This window comes from Mustela nivalis (assembly GCF_964662115.1).
Source record: "Mustela nivalis genome assembly, chromosome: 3".
Classification (NCBI taxonomy): Eukaryota; Metazoa; Chordata; class Mammalia; order Carnivora; family Mustelidae; genus Mustela; species Mustela nivalis.
This window is the reverse complement of record NC_139022.1, coordinates 86,635,207-86,654,887: the sequence shown is the minus strand read 5'-3', so window position 1 is coordinate 86,654,887 and position 19,681 is coordinate 86,635,207. Positions and strand designations below refer to the sequence as shown.

The window sequence follows — 19,681 nt, the reverse complement described above, 5'->3', positions numbered from 1 at the left end:
AGGAAGGAGAGGCAGAAGGAAGAGGCAGGTCAGTCCAGGTTGGTAGGTGGCAGGTTTAATAAACAAGGAAACTTGCATATGAGGCTTGTGTTGGGTGACCACAGACAGGTAGATCTCTACACCCATGTGCCAGAATCTTTCAAGTTTATACAGACCTCTTAATAGGGTTCAGGTACATGTACCATCCAGATCAACAGCACGTGGCTCCCTGCAGACTGCTCCTTCAAACAGCTCGCATTGTGGGAATGGGGGTAGAATGTCCATTCCAAGAATGGGAGGGCGTGTGTAGCCTCTGATGGTGCAGGTCAAGCTCATGGGTCAACCAGTAGTCATGCCCTATGGATGACCTCCTCTGACATGGTGTGTTTAATGTTCCAATACACAGCCATAGCTATATATAACCCACTGTTCCCGACGACTATATAATGCCCATGGTGGGAATCTTCCACATGTACCTACCCATTCTCCTGGTAATGAACACTCACACTGCTTTGAACATCCTCCTCCATAAATAATGCCACACTAAATATTGTGGAAATGTGAGATTTTCTTGGGAAATACACCCTCGCAGAACGTGTGGGTCACATATTTAACTTGACTAATTGTTGTCACAGGGTTCTTGAATGGCTTCACCCATCTATGTCCATAAGCCATGCACATAGGCCCTATAACCCCACATCCCTACCGATGCTATTATTCAGCTCTTTCTTTTTGCTTGACTAATAGATATAAACCTTTATCTCCTTTTAAGTTGTATTCCTCCAACTCCTAGTCATACCAACAAGTTTCCAATGTTCCTATCCCACCCAAGAATGTAGAACATCTCCCAGTTTGTTCACATCATCTGATTTATTAAGTCATTTATCTATTATTGAATATTTAGGTTGTTTCCAAAGATCAGAGAAAGCTAAAAAGGGAGACCCAAGGTTGCCCTTGTCCTCTGCCAACTTTTGTGGGATCTAATGCCTTGTCTTGAACAGTCACATGCTTAGAGAATATCTCAACTTGGGGAGATGAGAGTTCAGTGAAATTCCCTGTTTAATTTTTCATGAACAGTAATGACTTTTTAAAATAATCTGTAGATTAGTTCTTTCTTTTCTCAAGACCAGCATTATTCAATAAATGATGTCATACTGTAAGTAGAAGGGATGGAATGGGAGTGCGGGTGGAGGGTCGTAAGGGGAGCACCAGAGTTTAGCAACAGAGTCTTGTGGCCTGGCAATTGTAGCAAGAGAATAATAGGCTGCATGCCCTGGGATGTCTCGCTCTTGGGTTTGAAGGCTCCTTAGTCCCTTATTCCCATTATTGAACATTGAGCAGTTCTTCAATTCATTTGATTCATGGAGCCTAACATGTGACTCAGCTCTATATTGATGAATGTAAGATTAGGGAAGGATATTTTGCATGCGTGAAATCATTTGGCTTAGAGACTAGAGCCAAACCCAGTCTAGCACAATTCCAACATCTAGGGGTTAGGCAGAGGTATCTGTTTGGTAAGTAATCCCCCAGATGATTCTCGCCATAAACCAGTATCTGGGAGCCACACCTGGCTGGCCCATTCTTTGAAGCCTTCAAGCTAACCTCACCTTCTCCCTATGAAACATTCTAACTCTTAACTTTCGAGGCAATTGATTCTGGTTAAACACCCAGGATCCCCAGCTGTGACTTGCTTAGAACTCATAACATTCCTTCTTGCTATGTCTCAAGCTAACTTTTTCTTCAGCATTCAAGCGAGAAAACCATGGCAGCTGCCCCATTTGCATCTTATACAAAAAATATTTAAAAGCCATTTATCTCATACTTTGTAAAGTTCAAAACTGCAAATGATACTTAGTGAGGAATTGGCTGAGTAGGAATGAGATGAGAGTTTCCTGCCTGGGAATTCTACAGATACTGCCTGTGTTTGGGTCTGTGCTGTGTTTGGTTAGCAATGATGGCCCCTGGCTCACGGGAAAGGTATAATTTGCCACCAGACGGTGGGAGTTGCAGCTCACACAAAGAGTCCTCTGTGATGGAGGCCAGTCAGCTTTTATGGACTTCAATGCTATTTGCTTCAGTACACTTTGAAATGCAGGGTCAGCTCACTGAGCTACAACATGCAATAATAACACATTTTTATAGGAGTAGCTTGTCAGAGCGGTAACAACATGCGATACATAAAACCAATAAACACACCATGTCTTCAGATTCTATCCTAGTAACCAGGATAAAGCAATAAAATTGACAGCAGCTATCAAAAAAGCTCCCTTTCTGACTTTGCAGGGTGAATTTACTGTTGCTTAAAACAGAGGAACTGTCACAAAGCCTTAGATCAGCGTGCGGTTATGGAATAGCAAGTTGCATGACACGGAAGGGGCGCGTGCCTGATTTAGATGAAAGCAAGATGGGCAATTACATTTTGCTGGGCCTTAGGACCCCACTGTCTTTCATGTGATGCCATGTGCATCACGGATATCCCAAACAGAATACTATGTTTTTGTTCTTCCACATGAACTACTGTGGAGGACAGTGTGGCTACGGAGTGGTAAGTCAGTAGTTAACATTTTGGGTCTGCAGCTTAAATCCTGAAGAACCTGAATTTGCTAGAATGCACAGGGAACTCAGTGGCTTGGTTCTGTCTTAGACTGGATTCAGAGAGCCTGGACTTCCCTACTCTGTTATGGATGAAGGGAGGAAGGAAAGCATGAAACCAGCAAAGAAGGAAGGAAGCAAAGTGAGGGGAGGAGAGCAGGAAAGAAGGTAAGGAACCCCAAGGAAAGAAAAAGGAAAGAGAAAGAGAGAAGGGAGAGAGGGAGGAAACAGGGAGCAGGGTGTTTGCATCTTCACCGTGACTACCAGGGAAATCTCCCAGAGCTTCCAGAGCTGATCAGCTAATTTGCTACAAGCAAATGAACACCATCAATGAAACAAATTGACTGTGTGTCCTGCTCCCTTCCCGCTTGACTTGTCAAAGTTAAGTCATGGCTCCAGCACGACAGTGGGCCACATGGGCTGCTGGAGTCGGCAGGGGTGCTCTCTCTCGACTTGAGAAGGTTGGTAGCCTGAACTCTTAAACTAACCTTGCTTCTAGGTCCCCAGAATGAGGAGACTTTCCTGTAGCAGCTGTTAGGAAGCCGCCCAGAATAGCCCCCACTCTGCACACCGACGGATCCTGGCCAAGGCAGCCCCATCCACTTTTGTATCAGGTCCCTCCTGAGCCCACAACTCAGTGTAAAAAGGCCTTGGTCACTGCCATACTCAAGGCCAATCAATACCAAACCACGGTGGCTCGAACTGGTCTTCTAAGAATGGTGCCCCACCATCCTAGCCAGGGAAGAAAGGTAGATGACAGGTGAGGCCCAGTCTCCTCATATTTCCAGCCCTTCCTTTCTCTTTCCACACACACATGTAAATGACAACATCTCCAATGTTCCCTCAGGAAAGTTCAGGAAAGCTTCCTTTTCAGGCATCTGTTTTCCCAAACGCTGATATTTGAGATCATTAAACCAGCTAATTGTGTGATATTTCATTTCATCAGCAGAGTGGTAGTCAGCCTGCCCTCGCTGGTCAGGTCAAGGTTCCCTAGAGCTCAAGGGAATAAGGTACCCATTCATCTCTGCCCCCTCTCTTGGCTTGGAAGGAAGGATGCCTGGGAGTCCAAGAGTTGGAAGTTACCTGAGGATGGGGAACAAGGTATAAGTTCTTGGACACTTTGGGCTACTTCCAGAAAGTGAGGGGAAATGGACAGACACTTCTGAGTAAAACTGAGATAGCATATGCCCACTCATAGACCCCTAGGTGAACTGTGGCCTGGGATTTAGTTGGGAATCCCTACTTCCTAACATTCCTCAGGGTGGCAACGGGGTAATGCCAGTGAGACACCCACCCTGGGTGCTAAATTTAAGGGAGCACCAAAGAACTCAGTAATGAAGATAATATTTTATGCAACATTAAATTAAAAAACTAATGCAAAATATCAAAATTTTGAACAAAATCAGGTTTAGATTTTTCCTTTTGCCTCAGGCTCTAATATAGTTCAGCATGGGACTATTATTATGGATCCTGTTTTTTTAAATGTTTATATTTTATTTACCATGTATTTCTGTCATTAAAGTTTTTAAAATACTGCATTAAAATGTTTTTGTCTTGCTTACTGAATTTTTTGGTTTCCCCCTTAAGTTTTGCACCCAGGAGAACTTCTGAAAAACCTGGGCCTCCCATGCAGGACTGCACCAAAAAAAAAAAAAAAAAAAAAAGCCCTAAGGCTAACAGAGCATTTGCAGTAGAGGTCTATGGCATTTTGTCAGCATTTCCTGTCTTTCCTGCGGTTCTCAGGGATACAGAGGTAAAGAGAGCTTGCTCCCCAAGTTTCTACTTTGTTACTGTGATACACTCTTATGCCCTCATCTGAAGGGCTAATCAATTCCCATTGGATATGAACGTTAATCAATGTTATTTTGATAACCAATCAGATTTTCATAACTCTATGTTACCATCTCTAGCCTAAAATTAGTTACAGAACTTAAGACCATATAAATGTAACATCTAAGGGCAACAGGTTCCAGCTCTTGTCTACCAGGAAGACTACGGAAGATCAAGCCGTACATGAGAATGACCCTTTGTACCTTGTAAGGCTCAAGTCAAAACACTTTCCTCTTCCCTGTCCTCTCTCCCTCTTGACATTCAACAGTCTTGTCCTCTCTTTTCCACTGGTATAACCATTGCTGACACCCCCACCCTCACTGGGACCTCAGTAAGCCAGCTTATTGTTCTGGAAGGTTAGCTTACAACTATGCTTTTTTCCACCAGTTTTCAATGTGAATGTGCTATATTGATTGCTGTCCCAGGTAAATAGAGTTTTGAGAGCTGGCCTGGCAACCGAAACACTATTTATTTCATAGCTCCTGTGGGAAAGAAGCTTCTAAGGACCAGACATCCAAATGAGAAGATCATTTGGACCACAGCCCATGTGTAAGGTAGGATTTATAACATAAGAGCAAGTGCCCCAGATAGGTAGAAGGAGCTTCTGGGGTTCTGAAGAGAGGGTGGCCAATGGAGCAAAACTCCTAGACGTTGGGAGCCGGGGGGCTAGTGGGGGTGATTTTTTTATTTTTTTTTTTTTGGTAGCTATTTACACCCTAGCTGCTTTGTAGAAGGCTTAGAGACCCAAGGATTAAAGAGATCAGTGAGGTTGATTTTAGGTCAGATTCATTTCTCGGCCTCTTCTTTTAAATTCACTGTGTATCCCCTTTTCCATTTAAAATAAGCTTTGAGACTTTATCCTCAACATATTTTTCAAGTAAATATGCCTTACTGAGGATTCAGAGCCAAGCATGATGTCCAAGCTGTGGGAGACAGAGTTTGGGCTGCCAAACTCTGTCCACACTGCCTAGTTGGAGGAGTTGATTTCCTCTTAGAGTCATGGTAGGAGCTGCTTCGAGGGGTGTCCACAACCAGAAGGGAGATGGCTTCCTGTGCATTCCTCTCCTGGCCTTTCCCTGCCAAGGGTCCTCCAACCACCTTCCATGTGAAGAAATGGCTCTGGGTCTCTCACAGCTGTTGTTGGGCCCCCTAGCCCTAGTCAGTTTAAGTTCCAGGAAGGTTCATTAGCTCTAGGACTCAGAGAAGCACAGTGAATCCCTGCCCAGCTACAGGAACCAGTCTGAGAAGTCTGCCAGGCTGAAAAGGAACAGACAACTCTTCCCTTTCTTCAGGCATTTTCATAAACATATTGACTTGACATCTCTAGAAGCGTTCAGCATTAAATGTGCTGGTATTTCCACCTCAGAAGGAATTTAACAAAAAAAATGAGCAGAAGGGCAATCAAGAATAAAAATACTACAAGAAAGAAAATGCCCATGGCCGTAATCCCACAAGACAGTTTGACATCAGACAGCTTAACTCCCTTTAAAGACGGGGGGTTTGCGCACTTGGTGTCCTCCGAGCCCTCAAATTTCTGTAGGTTTTCTTTGTACCATGTTATAAAATGAATATTCGAACAAGTGCAGTCCAGGGGATTGTGACTTAAATTAATGGTGCTCTGCTGGGACAAGGTGAGGAGGAGATGAGATGGGATGACATGAATGTTATTGGCAGCCATATTGAGGTAGATTCCCTGAAGATGACTAAGAGCATCAATACTATTGCCCATCAGGTTGTTGTAGCTTAAGTCAACGTGACTCAATTTCCCAAGGCTCTGGAATGCTTGCTTGTCTATGGAGAGGAGGTCACAGGAGGATAAAATAAGAATCTCCAAGCTCCTCAAGGTCTGAAGTAGGTTGGTCTTTGAGATACTCCCATCTTGAAAGTGATTCCCCTGTAAATTTAGATGGCGAAGATCCACCAGACCTGTTAGAAGATGCTGATTGCTGGTATCCAGGAGACAGTGAGAAAGATTCAGAACCTGTAGGATATGGAGATTTTGGAAAGGACTTTGTGGACCCTTAACATACCAGCGAGTAAATGCCAAATCTAGACCTTCTAGCCGAGGACATTCTTTGAACGCCTGACTCTGGAGTCCAAGAGGCTCATTGTAGCTCAGGTTTAGGTATTGTAAGTGGGACAAGTTTTTGAGTTGAAGATTGCAGCAGTCAGAAGCCTCTACATCACTGTGGCTTAAATCAAGTTTCTGAAGATTTTCTAGTTTTTCCAAACAGCCGACACCGAGGTCAAGTTTCTTCTTGTTGCCTTTGATAGAGAGGTCTAGAAGGGATGGAAAACTGGCAGCACTGATTTGACACAATTGGTCAAATATGTTTACATTGAGAACTAATTTCTTGAGAGCCTTCATCCCCTTGATCCCAGAGGGGAGCTCATTTAAGTGATTTGCTGTCAGATCCAATTCCTGGAGTTGAGTGAAGCACCGAAATGTAGTAGATGAGATATCAGAGATATATTGCTTCTGCAGATTGATGCTTTCAATAGACATTTCACAAAGTCCATCAAACATGGCTGAAGTAAGGTCTTGGTCATCCGTGTCCTCATATGACCCCAGCCAGAGAGACTGAATAGAGGAGTTCTGTAGACCTTTTAATACAACAGACAAGTTAAGAGTCCCTCCAAAATTCAAACTTTGGAAGATTTTTGAATGGAAAGCTCCAGCCTCAATGCCTTTAATGTCATTGCCATTGAAATTAAGGCTTAGGTTGGTGGTCTTCTCCAGAGCATGCAAGTCTTCACTGGAGAGGTAGTGTATAGCATTATTCTGAAAATCCAGAACTTTCAGATTCTGGGTTGGGAAGTTTTCTGGGAACTTAATGGAGGAAATATGGTTGCTTCCAAGATACAAGCTTTCCAAGTTTTCCAGATTCTGACTTGGGATAAACTCGAGATTGGATATTCCTGTTTGGATTAGGAAAAGATGCTGCAGTGACATGGGCCCATTAAGAGAGGTTTCTGCCATGAATATCAGAGGATTTCCAGTCAGCACAATTGTGTTCAATTGATGATGGTTTTGAAAAGTATCTTCATGTACCCAGTTAATCTGGCACCTTGAAAAGGTAATAGGATTTAACAATAATTAATTGGAAAAAAGAAAAACTCTGTCACAGTGACCTATATTAATAGAACCATCTTTTGTGTTTAGTAAAAACACTATATGTTGTTACTTAAAATAAAACATAAAAAACTTTCTTAAGTACCAACAGATCACCTGTGGAATTAATGGCTAGCCTCAATTCTGAAGACTTTGATTTAGAATTTTTTTCTGGATATCTTGCCCCTTTGGATTGAACTCTTTGAGGTTTGTGTTTGGACTCTAGGGAACAATTAATGGTTTGATTGTAGGCACAATCCAACTATTTACTTTTTTAAGTAATATACAGTATGTTATATATAACATGATATGTAGTATATGTATCTCATTCTAGGCAAATTACAACTTCTCTCAACCTCTTTTGTTGTGTCTATAAAGTACAGAAATGGTGAGTACTTTGAGGAACAGTTGTTAGTCAAATGATACATATGAAAATGCTCCATAGAAATATGGAACAGTAGAGTTTTCATCCTGGTATTGCACCTGAAAATACAGGATTATGCATGCACACATAGGTGTAGGCATGTATGTGCATGTGCACGCGTGCGTGCGCATGCACACACACACACACACACACACACACACACACACACATAACTCCCCTGGAGATCAAGAAGGAAATTCCTTAGAATTCTAATTTCCTTAGAAAAAGTTGGAATCCCTAGGAACAAGTGAGCCCTGGAGCTAGCTTTGTCATATCTGCCAATGTCTGCCAGTTCTTGGTGGCTTAGAGCCTGAGTTGTGATAAGCCATATGCACCATGACAGGAGATAAAGGTTGGGGTCCAAGCAGGGTAGGAGGTCCTATCAAAAACCTGTAAACCACCAAGACCCTCAAAAAGGATTCTTTCAGTGGATGACCTTGAAAAAAAAAGTTCATAGAGGGTGATCTTGGGGATATGTGTTTTTCTTGGCCATAGCTCTGGATGGAACAACAATAATGAGAGAAGTCTCTTCTGAGATTCTCAAACTACAAGCTTCCACTCCTGAGGAGTGTGGCCTGAGTTGATGCTCTGTCTGTGAACCACCCAAAAGAAGCTCGTGTAGAAAATCGAGTTTCAAGCAACTCCAGGATGATAGTGACTTCAGGTAATTGGCAGAAGTAAACAGAAATTTCTTTGGGAGTAATATACCTACTTAATTAATTTTTAATATGGAAAACCTTCAAATTTACATAAAAGTCAAGATCATAGTACAATAAACTTTCATACATCTATCTCACAGTGGCAACAGTTCTTGAGATTTGGCCACATACACTTCTTTGCTTCTTCTGTTTCCATCTTCCTCCTGAATGATTTTAAATTAGATCCTAGATATCCTGTACATATTTTATTATGCATCTCCAAAAAATATAGGCTTATTTTCTATAGCCATAATGCCATTGTGTAATTCCAGGAAAGTATTTTAAACAAGGATTTGCATCAAGTTTCAAATGATAAATAAGCTCAAAGTAACATTTTACTCAAGACATAAGGGAATTAGTTAGTCAAAGTCAGTTTTAAAAAAAAGTGCTCTAGAGAGGGGCCTGCGTGATGCAGTCGGTTAAGCATCAGACTCTTGGTTTCAGCTCAGGTTGTGATCTCAGGGTCATGGCATAGAGTCCCTGTGTCAGGCTCTGTGCTCAGCATGACTCTGCTTAAGATTCTTTCTTCTTCTCCTTCTGTCCCTCCTGCTCATGCTCTCTCTCTTAAGCAAATAAATACATCCTTTTAAAAAATGTTCTACAGAATCAGGTTAAAACAAACAGAATTTTACTGGAATTAAGAGGTACATCTGATAACATATATATATATGATTTATAAAGAATATGTGATATATCTGATATATATTATCAGAATATATATTACATATATTTCTATCAAACATGTGTTTGTTATGTTTAAAGGAAACAGTATAAACCAATAATATGATGAAGGAAAAACTTATTAAAACTGATGTGATACATTTATAAAATGAAGTCATTGAAATTTACTGAAGTAGGAAGTTAATGAAATTGAAAAACCAAGGACAGTTTACCCAAGTGATTAGACAAAGCTGAGGAGGATACTAATGGACTAAAAGTAGATGTGAGAAAACTACCTAGAATATAGTCTAAAACCCAAAGAGGTGGAAAACAAGAAGGGCATATTGACATATATGAAGGGTGGATGAGAAGATGCAGTATAAATCAAATCGGAGATCCAGAGATGAAAGAGTGAATGGGAGCAGGCCAAGTTGCAAACAAATAACAGCCGGAATATTTTAGAATTGATGAAAGACACCCCTTGCAGATTCAAGAAGCCCAGTGATTTACTCAGTGTAACACTGATATTACAGAGTACTGAAGGCAAAGAAAAACTACTGGAAACACCAAGAGAGGAGAGATTGCCTGCATGTATACGGTGATTACACAGACAGGTGACTATCTAGCAGCAACCAAGGGAGAACGGAACGGCAGCACCAACGGGCTGAGAAAAATAACTACCAACTTGGAATCTTGTCAGGAGAAACTGTCTTTCAAGAATCAGAGTGAAATAAAGACATTTTTGGAAAAACAAAAACCGAGGGAGTTGACTACTAGCAGACTTTCACTAAAGAAATTGTTATGTACCTCAGGAAAAAAGGGAAATTGTTCCAAGAGAAAGTCCGATAAGTAAGATGGAAGAGTAAGCAAAGAAAAAAAACAGAAAATATGTTGATAGAGCTATTAAAAAGCAAAGCAAAACAAAACAAAACAAACAAACAAAAAACCCAAAAAACCCAGTGACTATTTAAAGTAATAAAAAATAGTGTCTGACTGGTGGCCCTGTGAGAGGCAAGGGCGGAGAGAGCTAAGGAGAGGGAGTTTAGAAAGTATGAGGTCCTATCCGTATCACCATTTGAGAATAACAGAAGAGGAAACCTAGAGTGTTCTAGCTGGACAAGCTATCCTGGCCCCATGCATTCCTTAGAAATGTGGTCAAACTCATTTCATCTAAAAGTGAGAACTGGTAAGGTAGAGGGAAAGTAAATATCTCAAGGGCACAAAGGGTAGGTAGTAGAACGATCTCTGTCCCTGTCTGAAAAGGCAAGGCTTTGTCTCAGCATACTGCAAGGCAGCTGGTGGAATCTTGGCTGTGGAGGTGGCTTGGGGTTCTCTGGGGGAATCTGGACTGTGAGTCAGGAGAGCAGAGTCCTAGTTCCCTTACTCTGTGACCCTAAGCAAACTCACAGAGTCTCCCTGAGCCTCCATTTCCTCATTGAACATGGGTTAAATAATATTCAGCATTAAAGGGCGCCTGGGTGGCTCAGTGGGTTAAGCCGCTGCCTTCGGCTCAGGTCATGATCTCAGGGTCCTGGGATCGAGTCCCGCATCGGGCTCTCTGCTCAGCAGGGAGCCTGCTTCCTTCTCTCTCTCTCTCTGCCTGCCTCTCAGTGTACTTGTAATTTCTCTCTGTCAAACAAATAAATAAAATCTTTAAAAAAAAAAAATATTCAGCATTAAAGTTACAAAGTTGAAATAAAGTTATAAAGTTGAAATAGGCTTGGGGATGTGAAGGCTCTGCCACTCTGGAGAAGCTCAGGCTGAGACACCAAAGAAACAGAGCTGCTGCAAGCAGTGTAGACCCCATCTACATGGAAAGCCCTTTCCCATCTTACACACACGCACATACACAAACACACACAGGCATGAACACGTGCACCCGTGCATGCTGTATTTCCCTTCTGGTTTCTTCCCTTTTTTTCTTGTGATACTTCTGCCCACTGGTTCACAAACCTGATTCAGCATTTGGAATCCTGATTTTGCTTCTAAAATTAAATAATGGAACTCTTTTCTCAATCTAGAGGGGGGAAAAGTTAGTAGTTTATGTGTCTCTCCTATAAATTTTTCTTAAAATGTCATCACCCAATATAAACTATGGTATCTGATATAATACAAGATTTATTTTCTAGTTTTTTTTTTTTTTATCAGTATTCCTTAGAACTTCTTAACACTGCTGATGCAATCTAGTTTTGAAAATAATCCACTTTTCTCTCTACTGACTGGGTTTTTAAAAATATTACATTTCACCTGCATAAAAACATTTCATGGGAAAGAGTAAACCTGAAGGATAGATAGAGTGTCCCTGTGCTCCCAAAAGAAGATCCTGGAAACAATTTGAATGCAAGTTGTGTTATAACATAAGTAAAATATCAGCTACAGACGAGGAACTCAGATACATACCTGGTTAAGTCCAAGAAGATCAGATCTACAAGTCTGCTGAAAGTTGTATTTTCAAGTGTAGGTAGGAAATTAAAGCCAAATTCCAAAAATTCTGTTGTATTTGGTAGAGTGTCAGGAACTCCCGTGAGACCTAAATTTTCACAGTTATATGTGCTGTTGGCTTCTTTCTGATGAGAGAAACAATGTAAATTCCTAACAGAGTTGGTAATTTGATCGACTAGCAAAATTACATTTATCCTTTGAACAGCAATCTCTCTTCTAGTGATCTTGACCAAATAGATATCTGCAAAGACACAAAGTGGCTCATGCAAAAGATTATTTGCTGTAGTCATTTTTGTAATTTTTGTGATACCAAAAGATAGGCAATAACCAACTTATTCATCAATACAGGACTTGTTAAATGAAATACAGTACATTCACAAGATGGAACCTTCTGCAGATGAAGACAGGATGAGGAAAACCCCCACATGCTGACATGGAGTGATATCCAGGTATGCTGTCAGGTGTAAAAAGCCAGGTACAGGATGCTCCTACATGGTACGTAGTACATGTATATGGTATGTAGAATGTTGCATATTTTATGCTACCTTTTCTGATTCAAATAAAGCATTAGGAAAAGAGATTTTATGGACTATCAAGAAAAACTTGAGGATAGCATATTAGAAGATCTTAAGGAATTGTGAGTTTTGTTGATTATAAGTGCAATGTTCGTATTCTTTAGAGAAGCCTTTTGAAGTATTTCTGGGGAAAATGACTTGATGTTGGGGATTTCCTTTAGAATACTCAGGGAAAAAAGGAAGGGAGGAATGCTTAGGTGAAATCAATAGGCAAAATATTGATGATTGTTGAATATAGATATATACTCACAGACATTCTTTATAACTAATGACTTCTGTATCTGCTCAGAAATTTTCATAATATTTAAGGAGGGCATGTGGTGTGTTGAGCACTGGGTGTTATATGCAACTAATGAATCACTGAACACTACATCAGAATTTTTTTTTTCTTAAGACACAATTTAAACAAACTAGCAGGGTGGCATAGCCCGTAGGTCATGAGACTATGCAACTTTGAAGCATGACTCATTTCTGGATCTTTGGAACCACAAGCTACTGATACCAGACCCCAGCCCTGGGGAACAGCCATGCATTTAAGTTCAGATGATTGCCTCATCCTAGGTTCCATGGGAGCCAAGTATTTTGAATTCTGCCCTTGATTCCTGGGAGAAAGAGACAAATGACAAGAATTTCAGCTTATAAGAGAATTTTTAAAAAAAACAAGCACATTTTGGAAAATGTCCTAAGCTGCATACACACACCCATCCTCTCCCCTTTGGTTTTCATATTCACACTCCTGTGCGATCACAGTTACTATATGAATGGTGGCTCGGAGCGCCCCGTGCTCTGCAATCACTCAAGCAGTGTTAAATCTGTTGCAGTCTATGATATATTTTTTAAAGATTTTATTTTTAAGTAGTCTCTATAGCTACAGTGGGACTCGAACTCACAACCCCAAGGTCAAGAGTCGCAGGCTTTACCGACTGAGCAAGCCTGGTGCTCTAGTCTGTTGTATTTTTTAAGGCAGGAAGCACACACACACACACACACACACACACACACACACTCACTCTTCTCATCCTCTTTTTTGTTGATAGTAAATTGCAGATATCATGTCCCTTTACCCCTCAATTTCCTGAGAACAAGGACATCTCTGGGGTGCCTGGGTGGCTCAGTGGGTTAAAGTCTCTGCCTTCAGCTCAGGTCATGATTCCAGAGCCCTGGAATCGAGTCCTGCATCAGGCTCTCTGCTCAGCAGGGAGCCTGCTTCTCTCTCTCTCTCTCTGCCTGCCTCTGTCTACTTGTGCTCTCTGTCAAATAAAGAAATAAAATCTTTAGGAAAACAAAACAAAAAACAAGGACATCTCTTCTGTAATCACGGTGCCATTACCAAATTCAGACTACTGAACGTTGATACGATATTATTGTCCAACATAGAGTTTGTATTCACATTTTGGCAATTGTCCTAATATTGTCCTTCATAGTAATTTTGTTTTTCTAATCCAAGTTCACACATTGCATTTAGTTTTCATGGCTTTTTAGGCTCCTTTCGTCTGAGAAAATTCCTTAGCCTTTTGTTGTCTTTCATAGCATTGAGATATATATTTTTATTTTATTTTTATTGCATCTTATTTTATTTATAATTGAACACAGCCTCGTATCTTACAGAATGTAAGCTTGGGGTTGTAGCTCGCTCGGCCCGCCCGCCCGCGCCCACCATGGCCACCATTCAGCAGCAGGTAGGAAGATGGCGCTTAGTGGAGAGCAAAGGCTTTGACGAATACATGAAGGAAGTAGGAGTGGGAATGGCTCTGTGAAAAGTGGGTGCAATGGCCAAACCAGATTGTATCATCTCTTCTGATGGCAAAAACCTCACCATAAAAACTGAGAGCACTTTGAAAACAACCCAGTTTTCATGTAACCTGGGAGAGAAGTTTGAAGAAACTACAGCTGATGGCAGAAAAACTCAGACGGTCTGCAACTTAACAGACGGGGCATTGGTTCAACATCAGGAATGGGATGGGAAGGAAAGCACAATCACAAGAAAATTGGAAAATGGGAAATTAGTGGTGGAATGCGTCATGAACAATGTCACCTGTACTCGGGTCTATGAAAAAGTAGAGTAAAAATTCCATCATCATTTTGGATAGGAATTAGCTGTGAGGATGAACAAGCTCAGTTCAATGAGCAAATCTCCATACTGCTTTTTCTTTTTCCATTACTGTGTTCAGTTATCTTTATCACAAACATTTTACATGCAACTATTTCGAAGTGTTGATTTAATTAGGATCATCCCTTTGGTTAGCAAATAAATGGGGTCGCTTGGGGTCGTATCTTGCCTCCTGATTTGATTCGGGTTATACATTTTTGGTAGAAATACTATGTGAATGAAGTTGTGTCTTTTTCGCTGTCAGGATCCATGTCGAAACTTTGTGAGAGTGTGATTAGCAGAGTGCAGGATTCCGGGACTGTAGAAGGACAATGCAAGAGAGAGGGAAGGAGCAGGAGGCAGAAAGGGAATACGGTGGGGCCATGGCCCTTCTGCCCCTGGGTGGGGCTGGCCGCCAGGGACACGCGCTCAGTGCTTCTCCAGGCAGACACCTCATTGCTCGTGCAGCCCCTGTGGTTCCTCTGAGTTCCATGTGAGCACTTCTTATGAAACCAGCTCTCCTTCTCTAGCCCTCAGTGCGAGGTCACTGTGGCAAATGACCTCCTCACTCCTGCTTTGGCTGGTTCCACAGCAGACGGGTAGTTTGTTGCTGGGAATTCCTGCCGCCGGCAGGGCTGTGCAAGGCTATGGGGCCTACACAGCTGCCGTCCCAGGCCTCCCCCGCTGCCCAGACGTGAGGCATTTACTCAGGACCCCACGTGCACTGGGACCTGCACCACCCACTCTGTCTCTAGCGTCCTGCCGGAGCTGTGCCTTTTCCACAGAACAGGACTTCCAAGGGCTGCATCGGTGTTTGCCCTCCCTTTCCCGCCCAGGTATTCATTTGCATTTTTTCAATCAAGATCTTATTTTGCCGCCTTCTGCTGTAGCTCTAACTTCCTGCTATCCCACTGTATTTTCTCTTGTCGAAAGTGTTGAAATATTCTAATGTTGAACCCTTTGAGTTTCCCCAGGTGCCAACTCCCACCTTTCCAACGAATGTCTTGTCTGCATTCGGCACACACAGTGGCCAGCTTCCCCCTGCGCGAGGAGTCTGGGATGCCGAACACTGACCTTCCCTCCATTTTTCACTCTTTTCTACCCAGAGATAGCGTTATGACTGCATCAAATCCCAGGGTAACAGCTGCCCTCTAAAAATAAAACAAAATATTCCCAGAAGGGCAGAGTCCTAAAGCTTGGTGGTCTACCTGACACCTCCAGGCAAAGGGCATCCCAATTATATGCAGTTCATTTTCTATTTGTCTGGCGGACAAATTCCGGCTCTCAACCACTTAACTGTGTTCTCTGAGCCTTCTTTTTCCCCAGCTAGAGATGGGGGATAACCTTGTTGGCGGGCCAGTCCTAAGGATTAATGAGATAATGTAGGCTGGGCACTCATAAGAGGAATTCCTTTCACTGGATCATCACAACATCATGTTATTGACAACTCTTCAGAAGCCTTTGTATGTGCGAACTTGTGAACTTGGAGTTCTCCTAAAAAGAAGTTCTACTAAGCACTCTCCACCCCTCCCTAGGATGGAAGGACTGCCTTCTACCATAGTTTTGAGGGGACAGGGTAGCCAAGACGAGTTCATTTGAAATGAAGAGGGGTGTCTATGCTTCAAAGTAATTATTCAAGAGTTCATCTAAAGTGTTATCAGAATTCAGATCACAGGACACTTATTCTAGTTATGCTTTGCACATTTGTCAGCCTCCAAATACCTGGTAATGGCTCTAATTTTGTTACTTATGATGTAAGCACACACACACACACACACACACACACACACACACAGAACATGTAGAATATAACAATGGAAGATTCCACATGAAGTGTTTATGGATGTTCATTATATTTTTAGAACTTATCTAGGTTTGAAATATTGAAATAAAATATTTGAAATATTTTAATTCAGTGTGGGCCATAGATGTAAAAAGGAAACCAAGCAACAGCAATAAATACCAGGCATACTTCTAGAAAACATAGGATATATCTTTATGGCCTTGGGGTAGGCAGAAATTTCTTAAACAGGACAGAAGTTCACTGAAAATAAAGGAACAATAATAAATTAACCTACATTAAAATTGAGAACTTCTGTTCATCAGAAGATATCACTAGGAAAGTGGAAAGGCAAGCCATGGAGTGGGAGAGGATATTTGCAATCTAATGAAGGACTTATATCCACAATACTTAAAGTGCCCTAACAAATCAATTTGAGAAAGACCAATAATCCAAGGGAAAATGGGCAAAAGACTAGAAGAAGCACTTCCCTCTTTCTCTCTCTCTCTCTCACCCCCCCCCACACATACACGCACACTTAAGGATATGTCAATGGCCAATGAAGTTGAAAATGTACTGACTTTAATCATCAGGAAAATAAAAATTAAATCCTAGTAAATACACTACTCACCATCCTTCAGAATGGCAAACATTCTTAAACAATAGTGAGGCTCCTGGGATACACTGCAATCAGAGCTCATACACATTGCCTGTGAGTATATCTGGGTACCAGCCCTTTGGAAAACCTTTTGGCAATATCTACTGAAATTAAATACATGTATACCCTATGACCAAATACATCCCCACCCAGGTATACACCTAATCAAGAATTGCACATCTGTTTTCTAGAGACATAGATATAAATGTCCAAGGCAGCAGCATTTACAATAGCCAAGAAATCGAAAACAAGGCAAATGGCCATTAACAGCTGAATGAATAAATAAATAGTGGTTCTCTAATACAAGAGAATACCACAATACACTAATACAAAATATACAGTCTGTGATTAAAAAACCAAATGATTGCTCTATGCAGCATCTTTGGTAGATGTCACATGTTTAATGCTGAGCAAAAGAAGCCAGGCACCAAAGAGTACATACCAGGTGGTCTCCTGTATATGAAATTCACGAAAATCATTTTTTGGTCATAGAAGTTAGAGTACTGGATGCCCCTGGGGGCTGGTGATTGGAAAGAGTCATGAAGGGGCTTCTGAGAATGTGTGTTTCTTGATCTATGTGTTGGTCACATGGATGTGCTCTCTTGGGTGAAAACTCAGGGAGCTGTACACTTAGGACTGGGGGACCTTCTGCATGTATGTTCTACTTCAATAAGAGATTTATTAAACTCAAAGCAAAACAAAAGCCTTGTTTTCAGATTAGGGCCTGATGAGCTAATGGCCGCCACAGGAGCACATATACAGGACGTGGTTAGTTCTGCTTAAACTGGAGAGGAGAACACAAGAGGAAAGTAAGGTGAGGGGGAGGGCAGGGCAAATTGGGTGACCTGTGTGTAATTGGCCTTCCAACTTGAATGATGGGGAGGTAGCCTTCTGGGGTTGATAAAAACCTCTTCCTTGACCCCTTCTTTTGTGGACTGATTTGTGTTGCCCCCACATTCAGACGAGATCGGGCGCGTTCAGGGTGGTATGGCCATAGCCTGTTGCCCCCACATTCAGTTGTCTTAACCCAAGTACCTCAGAATGTGACTTTATTTGGAAAGAGAGTCTTTAAAGAAGTAATTTAGTTAAAATGAAATCATTAGGATAGGTCCTAATATAGTATGACTTGCATCCTTAGGAGAAGAATACAGTAGGACATGGATACGTCAAAGGCCAGACGATGTGGAGACACAGGGAGAAGGTGACTATCTACAGGCTCATGAGAGAGGTCTCAGAAGAAAGTAATCCTTCCAGCACCTGGATCTTAGACTTCTGGTCTCCAGAATCATGAGAAGTTTCTCAGCAGGAGAGAGGTTGAAGCACTTTAGAAGTTGACAAGAGACAGATCCTTCTCTTTTATGTCTCTCACCGCCTTCTCCAAGAACTTCCCACAAGTTGGTAAATATTGTTATGGGGCAAAACAGAAGATACAATCTGGCTCTATTCTCCAGTATTACTCCTGTGGGTTAACAAAACAGATGGAGGGCTGTCCGATGCGAGGAGAAAGACTCATTCAGAGTGATCTTTATATGCTCTAAAACCTGGCACAGGCCATCTTCACTAATCTCCAGGACACCAGAAAGCAGTTTGTGGCAGTGACCGTATGTTAGGAGGTGGAAAAACAGCACCTCCAAGCTGGACACATGTTTGGAGGGCTGCCCTTTGCCCTGAGCCCCTGTTGGTATCTTATGCCCCAGTTAGGATCCTTTTGAGGGAAATGTTTGCAGGAGGAAAACCCTCACTTCTTCCAGTGAAGAAGCTTCCAGATCATCCCCTTGCGGAGCTCTATGTCTCCTTCACTCTAAAGAAAAACCACCACCTGCCATGTCACCCCCCCCTTTTTAAAAAAAGATTTTATTTATTTATTTGACAGACAGAAATCACAAGTAGGCAGAGAGGCAAGCAGAGAGAGCAGGGGAAGCAGGCTGCCTGCCGAATAGAGAGCCCGATATGGAGCTCGGTCCCAGGACCCCGAGACCATGACCTGAGCCAAAGGCAGCGGCTTAATCCACTGAACCACCCAGGCGCCTCCCGTGTCACCCTTTTAAAGACAGTCGATATTGAGAGACTAAGGCTCAGATAGGACTGTCGAATCTCACAATTTCCAGGTAGTTTAATCTAGATAAAGACACACAGTTCAGACTCACCTCAGTGCACATCTGATTCAAGGAGGTGATGGCTTTACAGCTCGTAGAAAACACCACCGCCAATAAGAAGCAGCTGGCATGGGGAGCCATCATTGGAATGAGGCCACCCCAGCTTGGTGGGCTTATCCAGTGCCTGGAGCGGAGAAATGGTATCCAAGTATAGTGGCCTCAGTATTTCGGCAGGCAGAGAGATGCTCAGAAGGGTGATATGGGAACAAGAAATGCTGTTGATTGCTCAGTTTTTGCTAGGTCTGTGCTAAAAAAAAAAAAAAGAAAGAAAAAGAGGAAGTTCCTTTTGCATACTACCAATCCTTGCCAAAAATAGCTGAGAACCCAGCCCCAGAATGGTCCAGGGCATTTCCTGGCAAGCATGAATCAGTTGAACACCCCTCTGGTGCATGTCACCCGGACTCTCAGTGTGATGGTTTTTATTGAGTTAGGCCAGCTTCAACAGTTTGGCTACCTCCAACAGCTTCTGGTCCCTTTCCACAAGAGAGGCCATAGAAGCAGGAAGCTGGCCTCACAAAGGAAGCCGTTTCATTAGCTGTCCTAGGTGAACGCCATGGAGAGGCGCTGTGGCATGCTGGTGGTGGGGGGGGGGTGCAGAGGGAAGGACCAGGTTCTGAGGTGGGGCCTGCTGGCGGTGGGCACTGGAGCAGGAGGGGACAAGGCCCCTCTCCACGACTGCCTAGGCC

The 19,681-nt window shown here is 42.3% G+C and overlaps 1 protein-coding gene and 1 pseudogene across 3 annotated transcripts; one reads left to right on the top strand and one right to left on the bottom strand.

The window, feature by feature from the left end:
* Window positions 1-39: 39 nt before the first annotated feature.
* On the bottom strand, window positions 40-19,347 carry CD180 (CD180 molecule). 2 transcript variants are annotated; one of them, XM_082723053.1, is made up of 3 exons: window positions 18,987-19,347; window positions 11,696-11,862; window positions 40-7,469 (listed from the first exon to the last, which is right to left on the bottom strand). In XM_082723053.1, the coding sequence occupies exons 1-3, from the start codon at window positions 19,077-19,079 to the stop codon at window positions 5,741-5,743; spliced, it is 1,989 nt and encodes a 662-aa protein (XP_082579179.1). In that variant the 5' UTR covers window positions 19,080-19,347; the 3' UTR covers window positions 40-5,740. The 2 variants fall into 2 exon arrangements, with proteins under 2 accessions (XP_082579179.1, XP_082579178.1); XM_082723052.1 differs by having other exon boundaries at window positions 11,696-12,914; window positions 18,987-19,270.
* On the top strand, window positions 13,921-14,565 carry LOC309860700 (fatty acid-binding protein 5 pseudogene; annotated as a pseudogene). Its single transcript has one exon. The product of its transcript is annotated as a fatty acid-binding protein 5 pseudogene (transcript).
* Window positions 19,348-19,681: the final 334 nt, after the last annotated feature.

Excerpts from the sequence above, each read along its gene's own strand:
- CD180 (XM_082723052.1), bottom strand. The coding sequence starts at position 12,027 with ATGACTACAGCAAATAATCTTTTGCATGAGCCACTTTGTGTCTTTGCA. Across the intron at positions 7,470-11,695 it reads ATCTTCTTGGACTTAACCAG|GTGCCAGATTAACTGGGTAC; the intron begins GTATGTATCTGA and ends TACCTTTTCAAG.